At 38.2% G+C, this 23330-nt stretch overlaps 2 protein-coding genes across 2 annotated transcripts; one reads left to right on the top strand and one right to left on the bottom strand.

Moving 5' to 3' along the window:
• The first annotated feature begins 415 nt into the window (after positions 1–415).
• Positions 416–13475, top strand: LOC105040171 (adenine nucleotide transporter BT1, chloroplastic/mitochondrial). The gene is made up of 5 exons (XM_010916577.4): positions 416–1205; positions 1509–1904; positions 2339–3025; positions 12457–12618; positions 12702–13475. The coding sequence occupies exons 3-5, from the start codon at positions 2477–2479 to the stop codon at positions 13173–13175; spliced, it is 1185 nt and encodes a 394-aa protein (XP_010914879.1). The 5' UTR covers positions 416–1205; positions 1509–1904; positions 2339–2476; the 3' UTR covers positions 13176–13475.
• A 707-nt stretch (positions 13476–14182) lies between these two features.
• Positions 14183–19689, bottom strand: LOC105040172 (uncharacterized protein At2g34160). Its single transcript, XM_010916578.4, has 5 exons — positions 19453–19689; positions 18773–18821; positions 14784–14846; positions 14562–14626; positions 14183–14491 (listed from the first exon to the last, which is right to left on the bottom strand). The coding sequence occupies exons 1-5, from the start codon at positions 19567–19569 to the stop codon at positions 14396–14398; spliced, it is 390 nt and encodes a 129-aa protein (XP_010914880.1). The 5' UTR covers positions 19570–19689; the 3' UTR covers positions 14183–14395.
• Positions 19690–23330: the final 3641 nt, after the last annotated feature.

The raw sequence follows: 23330 nt of genomic DNA, 5'->3' as shown, positions 1-23330 counted from the left end.
CGTAGGAAAAATCAATGAAAACAAGGGAAAGATGGAAAAAAAAATTGAAAGGTAAGACCTTTTCCCACATAGATTGATCAATCTTTTATCTTTACGCTTCTTTTTCTTTTTGAGAGATCCAAGAAGAAGAAGAGTACTCGAGTTTGGAGGGCTTTCTTAGGTTCTGATTAGGATCTTTTTTAGGATTTTGTGCGATTTGTGGCGGTGTGAGTCGGTGCCGATTCGGGAAGAAGAGCACTTGAGGGAGATCAGAGGGGTTTTTAGGTTCTGATTGGGGTTTTTTCTTGAGAATATAGGATTTTGTGCTTGTTGTGGTGGAGTGGGTTGGTCCTTGAGGTTTTGAGAGCTTAATATTGGTAGAAGCATAATATTTTGTAGGGTTTGGGGATGGGGTGGTGGGCAGTGATGGGGCGGCGGCGAAGATAGGGAATGGAGGTTGGAGAAGGAGATTATTTTGAATATTTTCGATTTGATCCGACTTGATCCATTCTTGGAGCTCGATCAGATCTGAAATAAGATGGGTGTGAGGTAGATATGGATATATTTTTTTTCTAGCCGGACGGATATGGATATCGGTTGATTTGATCAATATTCGATCCATTGCCACCCCTCGAGGTGAGGTCCAAATGAGCCACCAAAGAGGGGAGAGATGGTGACATGGGATGACATGCTGGGGCTTTAATCAAGATGAAATAGAGCAGAATTATTTTTTTATTAAAAAAAAATCAAATACCCACAGGAGTGGTTACAATTCGTCTTGCAGGCATGTTGACCGCGAATCTAATATCGTATCATAATCTCCAGTTGCAGCTGAACAAAGCACTTAACTTACTTGTCAGGCATCGAAACAAGCAAGCAAATTGATCAACTCCAGTTTGTAGGATTTCAAGCAGCCTCTTTGAATCATGAGCATGTGTTGAGTCCATGTGCATGTACCACATGTCCGAGGAACATGATATCTTCTGTTTCTTAATTGTCAGCGCGAGATTTTACATCATCTACTCGTCTGCGGCGGATCGGCCAGTCCAACTGGTGCGTATTTCTTCAGGTCCAGAAAGGTTCCAAACTTTCCATCTAGCCGAGCCTGGGTCCCCGTACTTTCCGGACTGAAGGGAGAAGAAAGACCAGTTAATTAGAGAAACAAAACCAGCGGCAATGGTCTGAGCTATGATAGAGATCTACAAGGACCAGGATCCCGCGTTATGGTAATCTTCAGAGACTGCTTGGCCCCTCTCGGACTCATTAGCACGTGATTGGATTTCGTCAGACAAATGTCAACTGTCCGATAACCTGTAGTCTTGGTTTTTACACCGCATTTCTGAACCGGTCAACGAGGAACCGAAGATTATTGAAATGAGGAGAATTTTTTTTTTTTACATTTATATTAATTTCAATACATTCCGTATTTACGGCTATCTTTCAATATCTGCAGCGTCTGTCCTAGATAAGAAATGAAAACACGTGCCAGACGACTGTCTGCAACATAACATTGATGCACCTGTATGTAGGTGCCAGCACGTGAGATGGCTGATCCAATGCCGATTAGAGACACCAACCCACCTGTATGTAGAAATGAATAAGATATCTTTGGCCAGAATGGCAAGGGCCGATGCCGGTGGCGCCCTCCAAAACCCAGCTTTAATCGATCGCAAAAGGACGCCTCTTGAGGAACAAAACGAGGGGGGAGAGAAGAGAAGGGCTGGGACTCAGGAGACCAAGGAGAGGAGAATCCCCGCCGCTCTTCGGTTCTCCCTCCCCCATCGTATCATTCCAGAGACAGAGGACACGCACTCGTTTCTCTTCTCCATTCGAGCCGTGACTCATTCTTCCCCTTATTCGGTTGTTTCTTGAGCCCCCCAAAAAAGAAGCCCTGGTTCGATCGTTTCCACCAAGGAATCTTTCAGGTAATAAATTCTCGGTTCTTCACATCGGTTTGAATGCTTCCGTTTTCCGTATTCCGTTGGAGTTTGGAAATATAATATCGCGATATAGTTAATCTTGGATTCGGTAAGATAATACGCTACCCGATTCATATAAACTACGTTTTCTTTTCCTTTCTTTCTCTCAAGAAAAAGATCTTCGTTCTGTTCTGGCTTCGTGGATTCCGCCTAGATTTCCTCGTCGCCTGCTCGAATGCTGGATTTATTTTTTTTCCGTCCTAATTTTTCTTTACCGATTTATTATTATTATTTTTTTTTAAATGACCTCTCTAGTTCACCAGAGCCTGTAACCCTCCTCCTATTCTGCGGTACATTCCCCCTTTTCTTTTCTCGTGCATATATTTTATAAATTGCCAAGAATAGCTTCCTATTTATAATTTTGTTGTGCTGTGCCCTAGACCGGACTGGAGAACCCTTCTCTTGCCCTCCTTGTCGATTCATCTCTCCGTCCTCTCATAAACCTCTGAAACTACCGAGAGTTTTGTTGTCGAAGCCCTAATTTGCCGCCGGAGACAAGTAGATAGCTTTCGAAGAGAATGGAAGCCATCGAGAAGAAGAGCGTGCCGGATTTCGGCCTTTCCTGGAACCTCCATGAGAGTTTATATCATCCCGGTGTCGGTGGTCTGTTTGCCAGCGTCGGCCAGGTGGGAGTCGGCTTCGGCGTCTCGCCCAATCCTTCCAATCCCAATCCCAAAGACAACGGAATCAAGATTCCCTGCACCGATCTCTACGTCAAGTATGTGTCGCCAGAGTTTGGGTTTCGCGTCGTCGGTTCTCCAACTGACTCGGACGCCGGCGAACAAGTCTTGGAGGAAGCTCAGACTAAGAAGAAGGGAGGGTTGAAATTAAAGATCCGGATCGGAAACCCCCATTTCAGGAGGCTGCTCAGCGGGGGGATCGCCGGGGCGATTTCGCGGACGGCGGTTGCTCCCTTGGAGACGATCAGAACGCATCTGATGGTGGGTAGCAATGGGGACTCGACGACAGAAGTCTTCCAAACGATCATGAGGACGGAGGGATGGAAGGGATTGTTTCGTGGCAATTTTGTTAACGTCATCCGAGTTGCACCGAGCAAGGCTATCGAGGTAAGTGATTGTTGATTTTGCTTTGGTTTACCAATCTGCTATAGATCCTCTATTTGCTTTGTTCGTGCTATATCCTTGTATATTCGATCAATTTTTTTGCCATAGGTATTTCCTTGCTGAAGCTTAAATGGAGTTAGTTGCATTTTAGATTTATTATTATTATTATTATTATTATTTGCTCAGAAAGAATAAATTCTTCATTTTTCTTTTGGATTTATGTAATCAGCATGATACCTTTGAGATTAATACTTGTTCGTCATATGTTTATGCTTCGGTGAGTTATAGACACCATCTTCTCTTATGAGTGGCGAAGAAGGATCTGCATTGAATGCTCCCTTCCTGAGATTGATTCTTCTTCAATTAGTATGTCCTTGCAAGTTTAAGTCTGATAGGAGTGTGGCTGTAGACAAGCATATCAAGAATAGAGAAATGAACCATTTTGTCTTTTCTTTGTTTTTTATTTGATGAATCATTTTGAATTGTTCCAAGTTGTAGTCAGAGGATGCATCTAGTTATTTCATGGAGCATATCTCCTCAGTGATGGCCTTCACTTTTTTCCTTTTTTTACTTTGTCCGATATTCTGATGTAAGCAAGGATACTGGCATGCAATTTTTTTTACATTTGAATAGGAAGAACAATTCATGATAATACTTGCATTTCGTCTCCAGGCCTATCTGTTGGTAGGGAGAGACCCGCCATCCATGGCAGAAAGGCATTTTTGGACGATAACATTGCCGAAGTCTGGTGCCGTTTTCTTTTTTTCCTTTTGTTTTTGTTTTTGATGTTTTCAATGCTAATCTTTTTTATATGAGAGTCCTGTTCTTTAAGCCTGAAGCTGGGTGTGTTCCCATGACCTCAAAGTAAAAGGTCAATCGTTCAAGTTGTGAACCAAATCAAAATCTAGTGACATTGCTTGATATTCACATTATGAAGGCAAGAAAGGTTTTTCCATACATGCTTTGAATTTTGAATGTGCATGTCATAAGTGTATAATAATAATTTAAATGATTTGAGTGTACAGAGGACAAAAAGGGAAAAAGAACTCGAAAACGAACCTGCAGCCAGGTCATCAGAAATAAGTAGAGAATTAAAGAAGGAAAAGGATTATGGGAGAAATATTTGGTAATTTTTTCAATTCCATATTTTGTTTTAGTGGGTGATTACTTGATGGAGATGGTTTCCCTAAGTGAGAAGTGAGCTTTGCCTTAGTTTTTGAAACTTCACAAGGCACTAAATATAGATGATATTTAGTACCACCAGTTGCATAAACAATTTTCAAGTGCACTTACTATTATTGCCACCAGTAGCACTATAACTATCGGCAATGTTGCTATCTCCACCAATTTTTTTAATTGTCTTCATTTTTGTCATTGTTTGCTAGAAACCATCATTGCCACCACCAGTGTTTGTAAACCAACATCAATCAACACTACTCTTTGATTGCTGATATTATCCTTTCTGCCAATCACAGTTGCTATCATCATTACTATCATTGTTGAATAGTATCACCATGCTGTAGCCAACTCCATCAATATATGGAACTTCAGTAAGGTTATCATCCCTGTCGTAGATGTTCCCTTTTGGTTTTGCTAGAACTTAGCATAATTTTCAATGAGAAAACAACATATTATTCTTTTACTCTTTTTCTGTATTTAAAAGCTGTCTATTTTGGTAATAACATGAATTTTGATGGTCATGAGTGGCCCAACATCTCACTTAACGTGGGAAATAAAGGGAGGATCCTTCAAAGAAGAAACTAGGAGGCTTGATAGTTTATGCTGGCTTCTAATGTTAGGAAGGAAGAGAGAATAGAACAAGAAGAAAGATGATAACATAAAATAAAAGGAAAAAACAGGTAAAAAAAGAAGACAAGAAGGAAGAGAGGTTGTGAGGTTATATTGGATCAGAAAAGAGATCCCACAAGCTGTTAAAGAAAGATCATTTTCTATATGTGAAATCTTTCTTCGAATCTCATGACTTCTCAAGTGTTTGATTCTGCACGAGGATCACTTATGTGGCTGTAATTTATAGATTCATTTATATTTCTCTTTCTTTTAGGTGATGAGCAACCATAATTTAATTAGCTGAAAGTAACTTTCTAACAGAGTTTGCAAAATTTGCTGGTGCATCTCACCATGCTACATTGAGTTTATCAACTATATGTGTGAATGTGCAAAAGTTAGTTCAAATGATTTTGGAGATCATAGTGATAGGTACATAATACAGCTGTATAGATGGCTTTCCTCAAGTGTCAACATAAGCTTGGACGTTCTTTTTAATAGATGATGAATATGCTGGGCCTGCTGGCAATGGATATATAGGAAGGAATCCTTTGTAGATAATGTGATGTGAAATTGTTGGAGCACAACTTAATGTTTTGTTGGAGCTACATAGAAAAACCTATGAGAATAAGTGAGTTAAATAAGCAGAAAGCATATGTAACCTATTAGAACAAGTGAGTTAAATAAGCAGAAAGCATATGTAATGTAGCTTCATTGGAAGATTAATTGACTGTGGTTCCGATCACTCTGAAAGGGTCAAAATTACAAATCTCAGTATCGATATCTATGTGCCCTCACTGATCAGGTGCTTGTCTGGTATATCATCACATGGTGTTGGTAGTTGATGCTGGCTCAACAGTCAGCACAAACTTATTTTCTTTCTTAATGATTCAGTGTGTATTGCTTCCCAAGTAGCAATCCTATTCGATAACAGCCATTATGGGCCAGTTCTTAAATCCTTTATCCCTATGTATAGATTTTGAAGTTAATGTACTAATGTTGCTTGTTATAGTTCATCGTTACCCTGTTTTATTAGCTATGTGAATTTTAAGTTAACAAAGTTTTCCATTCCAAATTTTTGCATTTTCATCTATATACTTTATAATTTTAAGGGGTCATTGCTTGGTGCAATACTAAAAGGCTTGGGCTGACAAGTGCAATGATGCAAGTTAGATCTTCGGGCAGCTGCTTTGTACAGAAAATGCCAAAAGGTTAGGTTTGTCCCAAGTTCGCCTTTTCCAGGACCTTAATTTATAATGGGCTAATGGCCCTAAACTTCATAATGTAAATATAAATGACTCATCCGTTCCTTTCATAATAGCTGAAGTAACTATAAAGCTTAATGTTTATGCCTCCAGTGGAGGGCATGGAATTAGGTGTAAGTTCTACTATGGTGTTTTAAGTGCTTTAAGACAAGGTGTGAGTTGAGGTGACCCTCAGACAAGCCTCTTACTTTCTACCATGTAATCTCATTTAGCTATTTTGACTTTGTTTGGAACTCTTCCCTTTGTCATGGTTTATTGTTTTCATTGTCCAAATATCCTTTTGGATTCCCTTGATAGATAATTTAGTATTTTTTTCTACTTTATTCCTTACTACTCATTTGTGTTTGTCCTACATCTCCTGCTCTTATTGAAGTTTTTTTAATAATATTTTGCTTTTTGGTTCTAGGTAAGCTCAATAAATCCTTTGACACGACTCAAACATTTCTATATGGGATTTTCCTTTTCTGTACCGCATCTGTCATGCCTCTTAAGGTTCATTTGTTTGTTGCTAAAATGAACACAATATTGCTCATGTATATGTCCTTGAACCTACACACTAATAATTTAAATGATTTATTCACCATAACCAAATCTCATGCTGGGTTTCCTATAGTAATTTTTATAAATAAATATCCAAACCATGATATGCTCTACCAGTTCATACCGATGCATACCAGGCACAATGTATCATATTGACAGCGAACCGGTATGTGAAGTGTTGGTGCAGAATTAACTTTTGTACTGAGTGTATGGACATTGTACTAAGATGGTGCTTTTATAGATTCGTGTATGGAGATTGCGAACCGTGGTCCAAACTATGACTGGTAATCTGCCAATTCAACATTCATGCTAAAGTTTCAAATAATCCTTATTTTCATTGCATAGTCATCTAGTTAGTTGTCAAAATTGAGAGTCAGTGCAGGAGTGGGTGAGTGGAAGTGGATAGTTTAGAGAACTTTTAGGAAGGAAGCGCTTAGGAGGCAAGCATCGCTTCAAGAATCTTTGAATGTATCACCTTAGATTAAAGATTTTGCATAATTAAGGTTATCCATATAACATATATTCTTCTGTTAATCTATTGGTTTGAAAAATGGTAGCACAAATCAATAGCTATACCTACCAAGGTTGGTTGTACCAGTAGTGAGATCCGTACTGGTTGCCAATAGTATGGTATGGTATGGTATAGTACCGGATCCATATAACATAAATTCTTCTGTTAATCTATTGGTTTAAAAATAGGTGGCACAGATCAATAGCTATAAAGGTTGGCTATACTAGTATCAAGACATTTACCAATTACTCGATAGTATGGTATGGTACCATAGCGGTACTATACCAACACATGGTATGCCATGGCATATCGAGTTGCTAACTGGTACACCATTTTGATTTTTTTTCCTCTTTTTGATTTCTGATTTATTTTTGGATTTGTACTTAAAAATTATTTTGATTTATTATCCACTTTGTCATTTTAACCTTATTTTAATGTTTTTTTTATCATGAAATGGAATTAGGACCTATCTAGGCAATGTATTTATAAGTAAATATACATATAATACAACAAACTGAATTGATTTTAAAGTATTTAAATACCAAATACATACTGATATCTAAAATATGGTGAAGTGTTGATGAGACCTGTGGATGTCGGGATGATTATACTACTTTGAAGGAGCGTCACACTAACTCTCCAAGCAGTACATATTGCAATAGACCTCCATGATCCTCCTGGTGTCCACTAGATAGCTGCTTTGGGAGGACTTATCAATATGACTTTAAGAGCACCATGGGGTTGGTGATCCAAAGAATGCTGAAAGCAAAAGCCAGACTTGAAAGATGGCTGAGGTGCGAAGGATAGTATCCTCTGTTGTTAGAATCGTACGAGTCACGATTCGACTCGTATGATTCGAAATGATTCTAAGTCCGATCGAGTCGAACCGAAATGAAGAATCACAAAAGAGGAAGAATCATACCTAAATCGCGGACTCGTCGGTGGAATCGTGTGACTCACAGGATCATCTGATACCGTCGAGTCGGAAAAGATAACTCTCAGATCAATTGTTCATTGTTTTGGAAGCGGAAGAGTCAGATTTTCGCAGAAAAAGGTAAGTCTCAAACCTTGAACTTCTATTTGCAACTATTTCTCCATCTTCTCCGATTGCTTTGAGTCTTCGAAGACTACGACGAGAACAGGAAGAGAGCGTGTGGGGAAGAGGAATCCTCAAAGTCTTCAAAGCATCTCCACGAGTTAGCCGTTCGTCCGGTAGGTACCCCGAAGCCTTTTTCTTTTTCTTTTTCTTTTTTTATCTTTCTGTTTCTCTTCTTCAATCTCTCGATCTCTCTGTTTCTCTCCCCCGCTCTATTTCTCTTCTCCGAAGCCACCACGAAGCCTTTCTCTCTCTCTTTTTTTTTTAAAATCCGACTGAAGCTTTTTCTCGAATCTTCCTACGAAGCCACGTACAAAGCCACTGAAGGCTTTTTCCCTTTATTTTTTTGATCGGACATTTGTTGTGGGCTGACCTGTGGCGTTGCCTATTGTTCCCGTGCATCGTGGCACAGCCACTTAACAAAAAAAAAAAAACACATACACACATATCTCTTGATCGGATCCATATCTCTTGCTATGGAGGCAAGCGTCTTTCCATTTAGATAACATGATCATCAAATTCATTACACGAAATAAGATATTATTACATTTTTTATCATTTTTATAATGTTAATTTTGTTTTTATGCTAATATCTATTGTTTTATAAAAAAATTAAATTTGTTACCGAATCTTACGATTCGAGTCACGATTCGAGTTAAGGCATGGGCGATTCACGAGTCGAATCCCGATTTGATAACTTTGACAGTATCTACTCTAGTGTGATGTGTTAGATTATCTATATCCATATATATATATGGGTCGTAGGTTGTCAGTGTGGAATAGGTTTCGATATATGATTTCGAACTAGATACGTTCAAGACCCTACTCCATGTGCAATATCATCTGCGGCAACAACATCACCTCTCAAATGACCATGAGTAGCCTGTCTCCTGTATACAATGTTGACCTTGTAGGCTCTACTAGGTCATGGATCATGGTCCCTATGATGTGTCGTATGAGTAAATAAGGACTCATTGATGAATTGAAGACTACCCTAGAGTTGAGTCATAAACCATGATGCCCAATGCCCTCCTACCTCTCTGGCCACCAAATGCATCATCGGATGAACCTCCCAAGTCATCAGATGGCTCACTGGTCTCTGAATCAAAGTGAATGGATTCCTTCTCTAGTCTTTTCTTAGAATATGCACCTGCCTTTCTATTGTCTTTTTTGCTCGTTTGTACAATTGCCTTCTTGCCTTGTCTTTGTCAGAACAATCAATTGGGCCCTCCACCTTGACTAGACCGTGTTTTGTGGTGGCCTCTCCTTAGCATCTCCTAGTCAAATCGCTGGGAGGATGTCCTTAATATGGAGCCATGCGATGATCGACTCTCTCTCGATTCCTATGGATGATCAGTTGGAAGTAAGCGTGAAATGCGTGTTTTACCTGTTGCTTCATGTAACACTCCACCCCCAATTATCGGATGGAAGTGCTACACCCCATCCTTAACTAAGGACGAAGGGAATTACTTTTCTGATTATCTGCTCAAATATATAGTTAAGGGTGGGGTGTAGCACTTCCATCCGGTAATTGGGGGTGGGGTGTTACACTTCACATCCATCCTAGTCACTTTGGCTATGAAACTAGTTGGTTGAAAAGGTGATCTTGACTCATTCAGCTTTGGCTCCTACTAGCCCTCAAGCCATCCAATCATTGAGTCCTAATCATCTTGCACGAAGTCGTTCTGAAGTGGATCATTGTACTTTAACTCGACTCTCTATTCAATGCACCTCAGCCATAGATGCAGATTGTAGTAGATATACACAAGATCATTCAACTGCTTGTGTGTGAGAAGGTTTCTATATTTGCTATGGATGGGTGAAGGTAGAACTCTTGCTCACAGACAGTAAGGGAGACTATTTGTGAGAAGATCTGAATCGCCAGCTTAGGTTTCTGGAATCCATGTCGAAGTGGATCCACCATCGACCATAAAAGCATTCAAGAAAACTAAATATTAGACACTACTACTTGTATAACATCCACTTAACAGTTGTATTCTATATCTTAAAATACTTGGACTTATTCTTTGTTTGTTTGTCACAGTTGCTTAGCCATAGAAGCTGCCTTAGCCATTCATGAACATTTTGATCTATAGAAAAGATGCATGTTATATGACATCAATTATCAACATGAGTTATAACAAAGTCGATAGAGTTAACTCACCACTTCCAGACATAGAGCAACAACTTCCAGATCAAGCTCCATCTCATAAATGACATTGCACAGGGCATCCATAAATTTATCATCCATACCTATCCCAGGGACACTTTACTAGAGCCTCATGTTTAAATAGGCTATCAATACAGTTTGTAATTAAGTGCATAATAGTTGTACTCAAAGCACACAACAATATATGACAAACAAGTATATGAGTGAAGTTAGTTTCTAGATGCAACTCCTTGCCCATCTAATAATCCTATCTTTGGTCAATGCTGTCAATGTTCTCTTGCATGCGCCTAAGGTCTGCCTTCTTGATCTGGACCTTGACAGCCATCATCATATGATAGATGAAGCCTATTTGGGGGTATTTCTCGCTGTCCACCACCCTCTGAACTCCATGTAATGGCGCTCGATAGCCTTCACAATCCCGTTGGCTTGTTGAAAATATTGGCTTGTCACCAAGCCCCACACGTTGCTCCTTTCATTACCGAATTAGGCATACTTGCTCTTTTGCCACTTGGCACTGGTTCGAGCCATTTTCCGAGGCAAGGGGCAAAACTGTGCTGGTTTGCTCTCAATTCAGTTCGTGAACACTGATACCTACAGTGGCAATTGTTCCTGTTCTTCTAGATTTTGTTCCATCATAAATTCTAATATACTCCTAAGAAAACTGGAATGCTGCAAAGTATATTTCAAAACTTAAGATATTTCGTTTCGTTTTCTCACTCTAACCCCATAAGAACCATGTCTTGATGGTTCCATGGTGCAGTTCTCTGAACCAGTTGGCATAATCTAAATTTGGTTCTTGTCTGGCCAGCGATTGAGGATACAGAGCATTGCTGATTTTGCACTTTCAGTGTCATGATTTTCTAGATGGTTGTCTGCACTTTTGATGCATGAAAAGGCTGGCCATGTAGAAGTAGGTAACCTTGAGAATGCATGGAAACCATGATTTTGGCTGGCCTCCAGACTGTTCTGCATTCTGAAATCCTCTGGCAGATTTTGAATGAAAGCATTACAGTAATGAGAATTAAATGCTGCTGTTGGTCCTTCATTAGATCGTGAAAGCCAGCCTATATATATTTTAATATTTAGAAGTTCCATATAAACTTTGCCATAAACCAAATTTGAGATATGAACCATCAAGGAACTGCATGTTGTCTGGGATGTGTTTGTTTTTCATGTCGTCTGCAATGTTTTCTGGAGATGAAAATAAATTAGTTCTTCTTGAACAGTCGACATGGATATCTATTTGAATATTGTGATCAAATTCATGCAATCATAATGTCCACCATCAAATTGAATGTGTAGCAGAATTTAGTTATTTATCTTTTTATCTCGAGTCTCCTATTGGAATTCTAGCTAAAGTAATTTGCACCTCAGAGTTCTCAGTAGCAGTTTGGGTCCAGTGTTCATTCGGTCCAATGCAGCATGGATTCCTGGATCCTGCTCATGCAATACACATGAGCAAGGTATCAAAAAGTCCTGCTTTCATGCATCTTGATGCATAATCCAAGGGCCCGTGGTGCATTGGGCCATCAAATGGTCCAATGAGTGTTGAACCCAATCCTTTTCCAATGGCATTCATGTAAATTCTTGAGTCTTATTTTCCCTACTTTGCAAATGCTCTTCTGGATTTATAGTTCAACATTGATTTTCAAGAGTCCCTAAGTTGGGCCATTTGATTCATGGGGCAAGTATTGATTTTTCCAGGGAAAAAATTCACTATAATTATCAGATTTAATTAGATGGCTGACTTTTCATTTTCATTGTCTTGGAATCTACTATGTTTCAATAGTATAATACATGTTTGATCATAGTCCGCATTCTCTTCTTTTTGTTTTGGTGTAAAAAGCTTTGCATGCTTGTTATTGTGTGCGTGTGTTGGTTTGGTAATTCAATTTCAGTTAGAGGAGGATGAAATGATGCCTTTTCTGCCTGGTGTTTAATTGTTTATTCTTTTTTGACAAAAGCGACTACAAAAATGATAAAACAAGATGGTATAACATTGGCAGACATAAAATTAGAGTCTATATCTTTCCACTCACACGTTTCTGATACTGTTCTTTTTTGCAGTTATTTGCTTTTGATACAGCCAACAAGATCTTGACCCCTAAGATGGGGGAACCACCCAAGCTGCCTGTTCCTTCATCCCTGGTTGCTGGAGCATTTGCTGGGGTCAGCTCCACCCTCTGTACATATCCTCTAGAGTTGCTCAAGACTCGACTAACCATACAGGTTTGTAGTTCACCCAACTCATGATGTGTTAGTAAAGCCAAGAGAATTTCCATTCAAATTTTATTCTCATCCCTTGTTTGCAGAGAGATGTGTATGGTAATCTGCTTGATGCCTTTGTTAAAATCTTGCATGAAGAAGGCCCTGCAGAGCTGTACAGAGGGCTTACTCCGAGTTTAATCGGAGTAGTACCATATGCTGCGACCAATTACTTTGCCTATGACACCCTGAAGAAACTATATAGGAAGACATTCAAGAAGGATGAGATAGGCAACATTGCAACTCTTCTGATTGGGTCAGCAGCTGGGGCAATCTCAAGCAGCGCTACCTTCCCACTTGAGGTGGCTCGAAAGCACATGCAGGTTGGTGCTGTTGGTGGGAGGCGGGTGTACAAGAACATGCTTCATGCTCTCTTGTGCATATTGGAGAAGGAAGGCGTTGGGGGTCTTTACAAGGGTTTGGGGCCGAGCTGCATGAAGTTGGTGCCTGCTGCAGGGATCTCGTTCATGTGCTATGAGGCCTGCAAGAGGATACTGATTGACAAAGAGGATGATGCATAATTTCAACAGTTTTCTTCAGCAAAGAGGTTGAGCAATCAAAACAGAAATTTAAGATTTTTGGCCCTTGCCTAGATTCTTTTATATGCTTCTTAAATTTCAGTTCTTGAAACTCTGATGATGCTGAGCATAGGATTCGGGCTTTTATCTAGCCCTTTTTTTTTTTTTTTTTTTTTCCTGCCCATTTTCAGTTATATTTGTTTTAACTTAAAAAACTGTTGAAAGAATTGGGTATGGTATTAACCTATGGCAAAGAAGTGTCAGGAAATTAAGCAGGGTTGGTTATTCATGTAGTTTCTTTCATTTCGTTTCCCTTTATTTTTTTATTTTTATTTTTATTTTTATTTTTTGGAGGAGTTTCTGCTTATTTCCATGACTATATTTTGGGTTTCCACAATGAATCAGAACATCATGGACCTTATGTTACCTGCCAAGCTAATAAACGCGAAATGGATTTAGATGGAGTAGAATTTCGGCAATAATATAATGTTGCCTTCTGTTCCGCTTTTTTGGTCCCCAAGCATCATGCACCCTTTTTGGGTCTTGTGCTGTTGCTGCTGATGTGCTAATCCATCCTTTCACATGCATGTGCCATTCCAATTCCCATCGACTGATCAAGCTACCCACCCGGGACGGATGTGGTCCTTGATGACAGTCAAGGCAATCATCGGGGGATGGCAAGGGACGGGATCAGGATAGCGTTCGCCGCAGCAGAATGACTCCAGCATCAGATTGCGGGGAGGCAATGCCTGCGTCCGTGCCATCTATGGAACTCTTCAGCTTATGCTGCTAATCTTTAATTTCTTTAAAAATATAGATATTTAAAATTTGAATCTATTTCCCTTTTAAATTAATTTTGCGGCAGCGTCATGGTTTTATTTTTTTATTTTTTTTTGGTAAAGCAGTGTCATGGTTCTTACAACAATGCATTTGGAACGCGCGTGTATAAACGTCCAGCAACAGGCTTGAAACAAATTCTCATGCATTTCCCACCTAAAGCAAATCAAACATACTTGAAGAATAAACGATCTTCAAATTCAATTTCTAAAAATGACATTAGTTACTACAGGGCAGCTACAACGATAAGATGACAGCTGAAGAACAAGAAAGCACACTTACAAGCAGTGCTTTTAACGCAGCATAATCATGGACTATCTAATGCCCAGGCAAACAAACAAAACCGGCATGCCAAACAGAAAACCAAGAACAACAAAAGTGTTTCTTCAGCTCTGCTCCTCACCACCTCCCACATCTCTCTCTTCAGCTGCAGCAGCCATCAACTCATCAAAGTTCTCTGTCTTCCCCAGCAATATCTCAATCTGGAATGAAACTCAAATCAATATGTGAAAAAAAAGGTTACATCAATGTAACAGTGCAATCAAATCTGACCTTTGCTTTTTGAATAGGTCTTCCCCTTGATTCATCCTTCACATCAACAGTGGATGTCATAATCTCTACAAATATTTGGAGGGGGGAAAAAAACTAATTAGATTGGTCATCCTGAACTTTAATTGACATAAATGGCTGGCCATACTGTCCTCATAAAGAATAACAAGAACATCAAGCGCCCTTAACATAAAATGGAAGGGGCACAAAAATCTCAAATCTTACTCTTCTCAACAGCAAGACCATTGTTCTTAAGAATCTCCGTGATGGTGACAACAGTTGCGATGGCTGAAAAATTCAAATTTGGTCAACCGAATAATCTTGAAATAAATCAATATTGTAGCAAGTGCATCGACTGGAATACTTAAATGCAAATCCACAAGGTCCATGAAAATGAAAACATTAAGATAATAATATTAAGATTAAATCCAACCTTCTGCTCAAACAATAATATACAAGACCATAAACAGAATAAAATGATAACTTTTTTGTTCCAGAAGAAATGTTAATGCTGCATATGATGAAAAAAATGAAGCGTCAAGAACAGCAGAAAATCTAGAAAAGCCCTTTATCAATTGAAGATGTGGACAGATTACATGCTAACTAGTTTTAAATAACCATATTAGCCTTCAGCTAACATCTTCACCAATAAATTCAGTCAGGCAATATTATAAAAGTCCAATGTCAGGTCAACAGCAGGTTGTAGAAATGGCAATTCATTTAATAGCTCATAGTTAGGCTTGTCATATCCTAGGGGCCACAGGAAATGACGTAAGATAGGACAGCTAAGGCTTCCCAACCGAAATTATGCAAACGTTTTCAAAGTTTCCTACCAAAGTCACAACAGAGCACATACAGCCTCTATTTGAAACCTCCTACAGAATTCAGCTTCAATATAAAGTCATAGCACCAAATAGGGCAGTAAGCATATATACATATATATAAAAAGCTTCTCAGCTCTTCCAAAGTCTCCTAGTGACGTATCTTTAAATCCATTCCAATAAATCATTGAAATTGGAATGGCTTCAGAGCAAATTATCATCTTTTGGCACATAAGGCAAATAAAAGCAAGGATGGTATTTGTCAACCACAGAGCAGAGTAAACAATAGCCAAGCAAAAGATAGAGGGAAAAAAGTTGAGGTTAATTAAAGGTATTGTATCTTTCAAAGCCAGTTTTTACATTACTGGTCTCGTTCTTCTATGTTAAAACTACTGAACCAGGAAGCATCGGACTTTTCATTATACTAGATATGAAGATGTCGGACCTACCCAATGGGATGGAAGAAACAGGACATTATAAGCTACATAATCAACTGGAAAAAGATGAAGTTTAACAGAAGGAATATACAAAAATAGCCACTTAGGTAAAAATAAAACTGAAGTTTATGGAAGACCGCTCATTCTAGTATCTCATTTAGAAAACTATAGCTGACCTACACTAACCTAAAAGACAGCTATATCATATTCAGCAATTATGTGAATGGTATAACAGAACAGATGCTTCAATTTGTTCTATCAGCCTCCAAAATCACTGATAGCTGGTGAAGAGAGGCCCGAATGTCATTTAGCATAAACAACCCAGGGAAGCAACATAGCAAACCATGAATCTGTTGAAACCTAACAGCTGTCCAACAACAAGCCTCATTACATTTGAACAGAACCTCCGAGCAATTTCATTTCCATCACCAAATATGGGCTTCTCCCTCCATTACAAAAAGGTAAAAAGATTGCCAAGATGAGCCTCAAGATATTTCTTGAAAGAACATGGTCAATCTTTGAAATTGTTCATTGAAAGTTGCGTTTCCATGACTCTATCATGTACACAAGAGAACTTTTTGTTATTAAGGCACTTAATTCCGCAAAGAAATTACTTCAACAAGGCAGCATAGTCAGAAACTTTGGTTGTCAATAACATTAGTATTGTTAGTGGACCTCAGTATGGCATATAAAAGCACGAAGAGGATGCCATCCACACCAATCAAGCAAACAAGCTCATGCATCCACATGCTCTTGAATATGCCGACGGGTGTCACTATTCCTCATTTAAACTCTATGAAACTGGGAGAATACACTTCAAAATTATCATCCATTGAAATTCTTAATTCAGAACAGAAGCATGTCAAATGTCGTGCGGAATTATGTGTATTATCTCGAGCATTATGTTCATTTATGTTCATGACAAGAATAAAAGCGGTAAAAAATTTGGAGGCTCCCCAAACTACAATCCAACTAATAATAACGCATGGTCCATTGGTCTTTGACTTCCTCTCTCCCATGAATTCAACACAAAAGAATTAATGAGAACCAACATCAGATCACATGCAACAGCTCTCACAAGAAAGAAGTGAGTTTTTTTTTTTTTTGAAAACCAAAAACAAAAGCAACAAAGTAGAAGAATTAGACAGTGAAGCACAAGAACACTACAATGATATGTGGCTATGATCCTTTTATCAAGATAAAAATAACCTTCTTGCAAAACCTACATAAGATCACATCTAACAATCCTATAGAATTTAAACATAAGAACAGCAGCCAATCAATCGCAGAATTCTCATCACATCTTCTATATTGTATACTGGCCCTTTCCAGACAATCAATCAAAAATTAGAAGGCAAGAGATCTCAACAATGTTGAACCCATATAAACTTTTCAAAAAAAGTTTAAACAGCCCCCTCAAAAGTTTTCCTTTTACTTTCTTAACAAAATTTTATAGTGTTATAAGCTTGTTTATTATGGGTCCTGGTATTCCAGCATTAGTCCAGTTCCTCTAGATATTTCACTATGGAAATTTTTCCTTGATTGCAAGTTGATGGTTTCCAACCTTATATCCTCCCCCTAATCAGTTAAAAAAAGTATCATATCCATGACCTCATATACAGCGAAAATGAGTATAGCACCCAAGGCTAATGTAAGGCTCTCACAAAAAGATGAAAATATGGAATTCTGATAATGTAATTATATCATAGTAAAAAGATATAATATTTCCAATGCAACACATCATGTTGAAATACATCAACTATATAATTATGAGATAATGATAATGCAAAAGAAAAGATATGGAAAATACATATGCACATATACACTTACAAAAAGGAATTTTAATTTTAAAAATAACCAAAGAGATTAAAAAAATGACAGGAATAAAATGCGATTAAGAAGTTCAACAAATTCCACATCATAGTAGAAAATAGAAAAGTAAATATATTCGCAAACAACTCTAAGAAACATTTAAATATGAAACTGTGTGATGAAAATAAGATTCCTCACATAACTGGAGAAGGGCTATCAAATCAAGTCAAATGAACACATCAGCCTTCAATTGATCCACCTAGAATTTATTAAACAGTAATATAAATGTCTAGAAGGCATCAGTAAAATTTGAAAAGGATAGCATTTATAAAAACAGATATATTTATGAAATATTAAAAAAGAACTTATTAGGTTACTAAAAAATTGGTGGGTACAAAAAGTGAAAGAAGTTTGAAAAATAAAATATAATACCAATGGTTGAAATATAGAAAAGATAAAAAAAAAAATACATTCATAGAATCATCGGACATCTTGTACTTTATTTCTAATGAATTATTAAAAAATAAAATATTTACATATTGCCGGTAAATATTTTGAATAGCACAACTAACTCTAGCATAATAAAGAATACATATGAGGTTTACAATATGATTGATGCATATTGCAAATTATTGAAACTGGTGAAGCAGAAAAACATCCTAATAGCATGAATGCATATAAACTTATTCAAAAATCAAAAAAATAAAATAAAAATAAAAAAAAAGAAACAACTTTCATCTGCACATATAATTACAAAAAATGTTGACACCAAAATACACCAAAGGCTCCACTGGCCATGACAGGCATGAATTCATTGAGTAACTTCAGTTTTTAAAGGTTTTACAAAGCTATCCATGTTCTAAAATCCAAGAAGAAAACAACAAAAAACTGAAGTATCATAGTTCCTAACAATCAGGATGACAAGGTCATTGCATGTGAATATTACAAATTGCCAACAGATTCAAGAAATGGATATGTAACTATATATGTCAACCACATTTAACATAAAAGATTTGGTGTGTTAATGCCAACTACAAAAAGGTAAAAATAATATAAATCACAAATTTCAAACAATTGTTTGTGTGTGTATCAAAGAATTCGTAATCCCGGACAGGAAGGGAGAGGGGAGGGATAGAAACAGTACCCATTCCAAGAGCTGAAAGCTCGACTTCATTATGCTGCTGCATATACCTCTGCGTTGACAATTAAACACCATTTTCATGACAATCCAGCTAGTTTAAAACAAGATAATAAATATGCCAGACAGAAGCATAGAAAAATAATAAATCCTAGCTCTATGCTCCGCTATCAGATCTTAAACCAAAACTCAATCCCCAACCATAACTGGTACTACCTTTCCTTTAAGAGGCAGGAAAGCAACCCGGAAAACAAGACGGCTTGCTCGGCAGCAACCACAGAAATCAACTAAAAAACCAGAAACCACAGATAATACCCAAAAGGCTGCAAGGGACGGGTTAGGGTTACGTTCAGCGATTAATAATGCTCTAAGCATGTGAACAGTAACACGATAGGTGAGAGATAACCAAAGGAACCAATTCCAATCTCAAGATCAAAATAAATCACCGTCGCTAATGATCCAAGACCCAAACTCCGCATGGGGAAGATCCCGCACCACAGCAGCTCGCAGGAGGGAAAAAAAAAAGAACAGGAACTTGGACCGGAGACGACAAGAAGAAATCAACTGATTTCACCAGAAATCCCCAAAAAACTAAAGAAACTCTCATCGAAACGGACGAACTAGGGTTTGGGTTTAATAAGAATGAAATTAGGTTTTTCCTTTTTTAACATTGAAACAGATTATACCTTGGCCAGGTTGACGTAGAAGAAGAGCGGCTTCTTGGTGTTGGAAACCTGGATCCGATTCTTCTTGTTCGAATCCGTGACGCTGAGATTGTTCACTCCCTCCGTGATCTCCTCCATGGGATGATTCGCCGAAACCCTAGCCCTAACACCAGCCCGACAAGGAGAAGCAAATGGATGAGCGACTAGCCGACGACACCGACCCTATCCCTCCCGTTCCATAAATAGCGGGTGGCAGAACCAGATCTGAGCCGGATGAGAAGTCGGGTGCAACTTAGACTCGGCCAATCCGAATTTAAGGTCGGATTCGGTTAGCGGCTAAGGCAAACTATTAATCAAAACGACGCCACCAACCTGGGCTCAGCTATATAACACTGTTTTTTTTTTTTTAAATCAGTCTACCTGTAGATATATTATAATATGATAAGTCTTAAGTATCAATGTGCTAGACTTCTTAATGATCCGCGTGAATCGATGGCTTTGATGAGATGAATCATTGGTCAACACAAAAAAGAATTAAGTAACATCCGTAATACAAAGATACAAAGAATATGAAGAATATAAAAAAGTAAAAAATATAATAAAATGTCGGATAAATACCTTTCATTGCCTCTCTTCTTCTTCTTCTTCATGTTATATCTATAAATTCAATGCCTAAAATTCCTACCACAAATCTTTATAGATGGATGCTTGGTGGACACTAGTTGTGGACCCCCCTTTTTCTTTCCCAAACTGTCAGACTCCAAGTCTCCAGCTTTCGTGAGGGATGCATGAAACCGACAAATGAAGTTGAATTTGCAGAAATTAGCCTAGTAATAATGGATGAAATTCAATATGTACATACAAACATCCCAAAAGGGGAATTTGAATTTGCAGGCTTGCCATCAATCAATCATCTTTAATCCTGATGGCTCGATGCATATTGATTCATTCCATAAAAAACACCTAACCAATGGCTACAAATCCACCCATCACAATATATGACAATAATTTTGATAAATATGGTAAGTATTATTGACTCCTTGCACTACTCCCTGGCTCTCCATAGCAAGTGCAGTACATAGGATAGGCAAATGCCAGGCAGGCCCTTGTACCCATTTGGTCTATCCCAAGTTCCATGTTCCAAAATTCTCTATCCGCTATAGTTTGGGTATGCCCTCGAAAACTCATCTGTCATCTGAGTCTGCATGTAATGTACATACATGTGCGTGCGTGCGTGCGTGGATATGGGTGTATGCATGCGTGCGTCACATGCATGCATGCATGTATATATGTCTAGCATTTATGATTTGAGATTCAGGGAACACTGATTATGATTATAATGATGCTCATTGTGGTTGTTATCATTTCCTTTGGACTGCTTTGAACTTTCGGACCCCACGGTTGAACTATCACATACTGTACCACTCCACGTGTCATCATCACATGAAATACTGATGAACTTCCAGTTTCACCAGTTTTCGCATGCCAGGAGGTAGCATGGATATTGATCATGTAGCAGTTTGACAGCTGAAAGACACAGCAGAAAAGAACACTGCATAGCATAACCGAAGCGTCCGAAGACAAATTAATAATCTCAAAACCTTACCATCATGACACTCAGTAAATACAGAATTCTGAAGATTACAGGGAGGCCAAGAGGCCAGACCTCTGATAAACTGATACAGATAGTCTAAAAAGAGATACAATGCGAGTTCCTCGATGAGGCCGATCTACATTTATAATTCACTTGGCATGCTGGCCCGGTACAGAGATCAATTTAAACGAACACTGAATTGTGGCCTAACTACATAGAAAGAGGCTTGGCATATATTTGCAATCATTCCACACCATCACGAGAGCGCCAGATGATATAACCAACAATCATCCTGTTCGAAAGGCAGTGATAATTTCATAACGATGATACAGACTAAAATAGAACCGGCAAACAACTGAGGCAGTAACATCTGAGAACTAAAAAAACTTCAACAGAAAGTAGGTTGGCAGAGCCATGACAGTAAAACCAGCAAGCTAAAAGCTGAGTCTGGAACCTCATTCATTGTTATTAAAGAATATCAGAAAATATTAATTGTCATCATCAACATAGAGACGGTCAATTCTATAAAGGTTAAGGATATTGTCATGTCAAAAAAAAAAGGCTATTTAGAAAAAGAAATACTTAAAATGAGATTGCACCCGTAATGTCAGAAGTTGATTACTAGGGTATATGTACCGCCAGTCTGATGTTAGGAAGGAGGCCAATCATTGTTGTCCCATCCAGTTGCAATGATGGGCCCATTTCCAAAATTATAAACATGATATTGGTAATTTCTACTGCCACCACCACTACTACCTCCACAAGAGCGAAAGTAATGATGTCCACTCCTAGATGAAACATTCCTATGATAATCATGACTGCCATACCAAAATCGATGGATCAAAAGCAGCTAATCAGGAACCTCTTGTTTTGCCTCCTGCATAAGTGCAGCCAAAACTTTAGCTAGTGGCTGGTTACCATCACCAAAGAGTGCAGTAGCCAAACCAGACTTCCCAGCTCATCCTGTCCCACCAATCCTGTGAATATAATCATCTATGTCTTTGGGCAGATCAAAGTTGCTGACATGAGCAAAATGTGGAATATCCAGACCACAGGCAGCAATATCATTGCTACCATGATGGGAGTGGTTGCCACTCTTAAAGGATCTCAATGCTTGCTCTCGCTCCTTCAAAAGTACAAACAAGAAAATTTTAAGAGCTAGATGAACAAAGGTGGTCAGGAACAACAATTAGTCAACTCAAAATATGCAATCAACAAATACAGCTTCCTTGCTACTTGTTTCTGTATTTGCCTAACCGCACAATTTATTAATTCAAAAATATATTCAATAGATATTCATTACACAGCTAAAGTGAAAGATAATATAGTATCCTCAGAATTACTTTGGCCAAGATGACAGATGAAACCATCCATTTGTTCATGAAAAAACCAAACATCCATTTCTCCAGTTAAGCAGTTGAAAGCTAACAGAGTCATTTCATATCCTAGACTTGTCCTCTAATTCATGATAATGCCCTCAACATCTTCTCGTAACTTGGCTGAGGTAATCGACCTTCTTAAACAATGAGAACTTGATCACCAATGTAAACACTTGTATTTGGGGATATTTGATAAATGCAGAAAAGGGTCCAAGCCTTTTCTACCCAAGTAGTATCTATACCTTAACTTTTATACAATTCAAACACTCCAGTTTTAAGATAATTACCTTAAAAGCTCCAGCATAATTAACTTGATATGTTTAGAAAAGCAAACAAACCAGGCAACTAGAGAAACCAAGTATCAGGAAGCCTGCATATGTGCATATGTGAATGAACAGAACAACATAGTACTCTCTCCGTGACCCAGAATATACTAGTTTTGAATGATGTGAGAAATAAGATGGATGTAGAGAAGTTTCTCTAGAAGCTTGGCTCCATCCCCCATGAATGGATGCTGCAGGGAAACCATTTATGGACAATCAGTGCTCCAATGAATCAGCACATCTTTTTATTTCCACAAAAACCAATATTAAAGCTTGCTGCAATACAAATAGTACAGGTTCTGAGAGAAAAATTTGTGAGATTGTATTTTAAATACCACTAAAACCAGACTAACAATGATTCTCTTAATAAAAACTTCTAAAACAGTACCTTTCCATGAGTTCCATTCACTCTTTAGGCATGAAAACAATCCATTAAATAACTTTTTTCTCCATATCAGGAACACATTCCACTCCTTGGAAAATCAAGTCCGTGCTAGAACTGGCCATTCCAACAGCCAGAAAATTATGATTCAATAGAAAATCTGAAGCTAAGCATTGCAAGAGAACTCAAAAATAATGAGTAAGAAAAATCAATCAACAATT

This window comes from Elaeis guineensis, chromosome 3, assembly GCF_000442705.2.
Source record: "Elaeis guineensis isolate ETL-2024a chromosome 3, EG11, whole genome shotgun sequence".
In the NCBI taxonomy this organism is placed as follows: Eukaryota; Viridiplantae; Streptophyta; class Magnoliopsida; order Arecales; family Arecaceae; genus Elaeis; species Elaeis guineensis.
The sequence above is the reverse complement of the archived record's forward strand: the minus strand, read 5'-3'. Positions and strand labels throughout refer to the sequence as shown.

Excerpts from the sequence above, each read along its gene's own strand:
- LOC105040171 (XM_010916577.4), top strand. The coding sequence starts at position 2,477 with ATGGAAGCCATCGAGAAGAAGAGCGTGCCGGATTTCGGCCTTTCCTGG. Across the intron at positions 3,026-12,456 it reads CACCGAGCAAGGCTATCGAG|TTATTTGCTTTTGATACAGC; the intron begins GTAAGTGATTGT and ends TCTTTTTTGCAG. Across the intron at positions 12,619-12,701 it reads AGACTCGACTAACCATACAG|AGAGATGTGTATGGTAATCT; the intron begins GTTTGTAGTTCA and ends CCTTGTTTGCAG.
- LOC105040172 (XM_010916578.4), bottom strand. The coding sequence starts at position 19,569 with ATGGAGGAGATCACGGAGGGAGTGAACAATCTCAGCGTCACGGATTCG. Across the intron at positions 18,822-19,452 it reads TCTACGTCAACCTGGCCAAG|AGGTATATGCAGCAGCATAA; the intron begins GTATAATCTGTT and ends TTGTCAACGCAG. Across the intron at positions 14,492-14,561 it reads GACCTATTCAAAAAGCAAAG|ATTGAGATATTGCTGGGGAA; the intron begins GTCAGATTTGAT and ends GTTTCATTCCAG.